This window comes from Pteropus alecto, unplaced genomic scaffold (genome assembly GCF_000325575.1).
Source record: "Pteropus alecto unplaced genomic scaffold, ASM32557v1 scaffold20, whole genome shotgun sequence".
NCBI lineage: Eukaryota > Metazoa > Chordata > Mammalia > Chiroptera > Pteropodidae > Pteropus > Pteropus alecto.
The window spans coordinates 10,271,561-10,273,460 of NW_006436298.1; the positions used below are offsets into that span (position 1 = coordinate 10,271,561).

Sequence of the window (1,900 nt, forward strand, 5' to 3'; positions counted from 1 at the left end):
ATATATAGAATATATATGTGTGTGTGTGTGTGTGTGTGTATATATATGTGTGTGTGTATATATATGTGTGTGTGTGTGTGTGTGTGTATATATGTGTGTGTGTGTATATATGTGTGTGTGTGTGTGTGTGTGTGTGTGTATACATATATGCTCTGAAATAAGGCAATAAGTAGAAAATGTCTGAAATCATCTAATGCAATTACTTCCAATTTAGAAACACGGCGAAAACATCAGGGAGCCAAGAACCAGCTTTGCTCTGACATTCAAGCAAGATCACAGTCTGGAGACCAGGCATATTCGCAGTCTTCTCTGGAACCTGGCTTACCGTCAGCTGAAGGCCAATGAGTGGCAGAGGTTGGCCCGTTCGTGGCACTTTACAGATGACCAGATCAGAGCCATTGAGGAGCAGTGGTCAGGTGAGCACGCCTAGACAATACAGGCAAGAACATCCAGCATCAGGAACAGCCGTTCTTCCTGGTGGCCAATCTTCTAAGTGCTGTGGATGCAGAGTCAGGGCTCTCTGTGAGAGGATTCCAAGCCATGGAATCATTTCGGCCAGACTCCAGCTGTCAGAATTAGTGAGATCAGGTCAGCTGGAATCCTTAGTTTTGCTTTTTTATGATTTGACGAAAAGGTAGGAAATATAGAAAGTTTGTTTGGCATTAATTAACTAATTAGCTTTAAAAACAAAGAAGCAAACACCTTTGGCAAAACTCTCTATTCAGGGCACTTTCCATACATGGATTTCGTGAGATGTGGACGAGTCCCATGCTCGGGGGTTGTTTTGCATTGTTGATTGCTAGAGATTATAGATACAGAACCCACAGCCCACCAGATACTACTAAATTGTGGCATTTTTATTGCTAATTCTAAGATATATTTTGATTAAAAAATAGAAGATAATGACTGCATTGAAAATGTTGAATGTTGATTATAGTTTGGGAAAAGATTTCTCTGTTATTATTTCTCCTTTGTCACTAATTAGACGTAGTGTTCTGTGGAATCTTCAGGAAAGTTGTCTCCTGGAAATCTCTCTTGACCTAGAGAAATGATTTGGAAATATACTTTCAGAGTACTTGCTATCAGGATAAGGGAGATTTTAAAATGTTTCAGTCCAGCATTACAGAGTGCCTAGCGTGTGTTTTGCTTTGCCAGGTGAGGGATACGTCAGCTCTGTAAGCCCTGGTGCTTGTTTGGTGGAATTTATACTCTAGTTGGCATGATAACAGTAACATTCACAATGCAGTTATATTGTGACCAAAGTCATGGCACCAGGGAGTTTGTGAGCTTTTGAGCAAAGGAGTGACATGTTGATGATGGTATTTAAGAAAAGTTAGTTTGGCAAGGGCAAGATTAGGAGGATTCACCTAGGAGTACATTTTTTATGTGTGCAGTTTGCTCTCCCTGAAATGCCTGCCCCTCTAATAGTCTGTCCCACAAACTTCCTCCCAGGAGCTCAGGCCCTTCTCCTGGTATCTGTCTGCTCCCGCTCATTTGGTAGAGCTAGGAGCCTATCGTGTGTTTGTAACTGGTTTGTATTATGTGTTTGTAACTCCCAGTTTGCTGCTGGGAATGACAAAGGCTTCCCGTCTTCATATCCCAGCACTTCCCCCAACACTTCTCAGGAGTTAGGTATCCAGTGAGTATTTGCCCAGTATTCACTGGCCTGGGGGATGCAGACTTCCATCAGGAAATGGAGTGACAGGATGTACATGCTTGCTGCTCAGCGTATGGGCAACAAATAGCAGCAGCAGCAGCAGCAGCACCACCACCCAGGAGCTTATTAGACATGCAGATCTTCACCCCAGACCGACTAAATCAGAATCTGCATTTTAACAAGATACCTAGGTGAAATATACACTTTCAGTTTGAGTTTGAAAAGGTCCACGTCTGATTACCA

General features: G+C 42.5%; 1 protein-coding gene across 1 annotated transcript in view; it reads left to right on the plus strand.

The window, feature by feature from the left end:
- ANKDD1B (ankyrin repeat and death domain containing 1B) overlaps positions 1-1,900 on the plus strand; it is a 43,012-nt gene that overhangs the window by 39,034 nt on the left and 2,078 nt on the right. Inside the window, exon 12 of the mRNA XM_006913152.2 lies at positions 215-416. Coding sequence (XP_006913214.1) covers positions 215-416 — 202 coding nt within the window. The remainder of the gene's footprint in view (positions 1-214; positions 417-1,900) is intronic.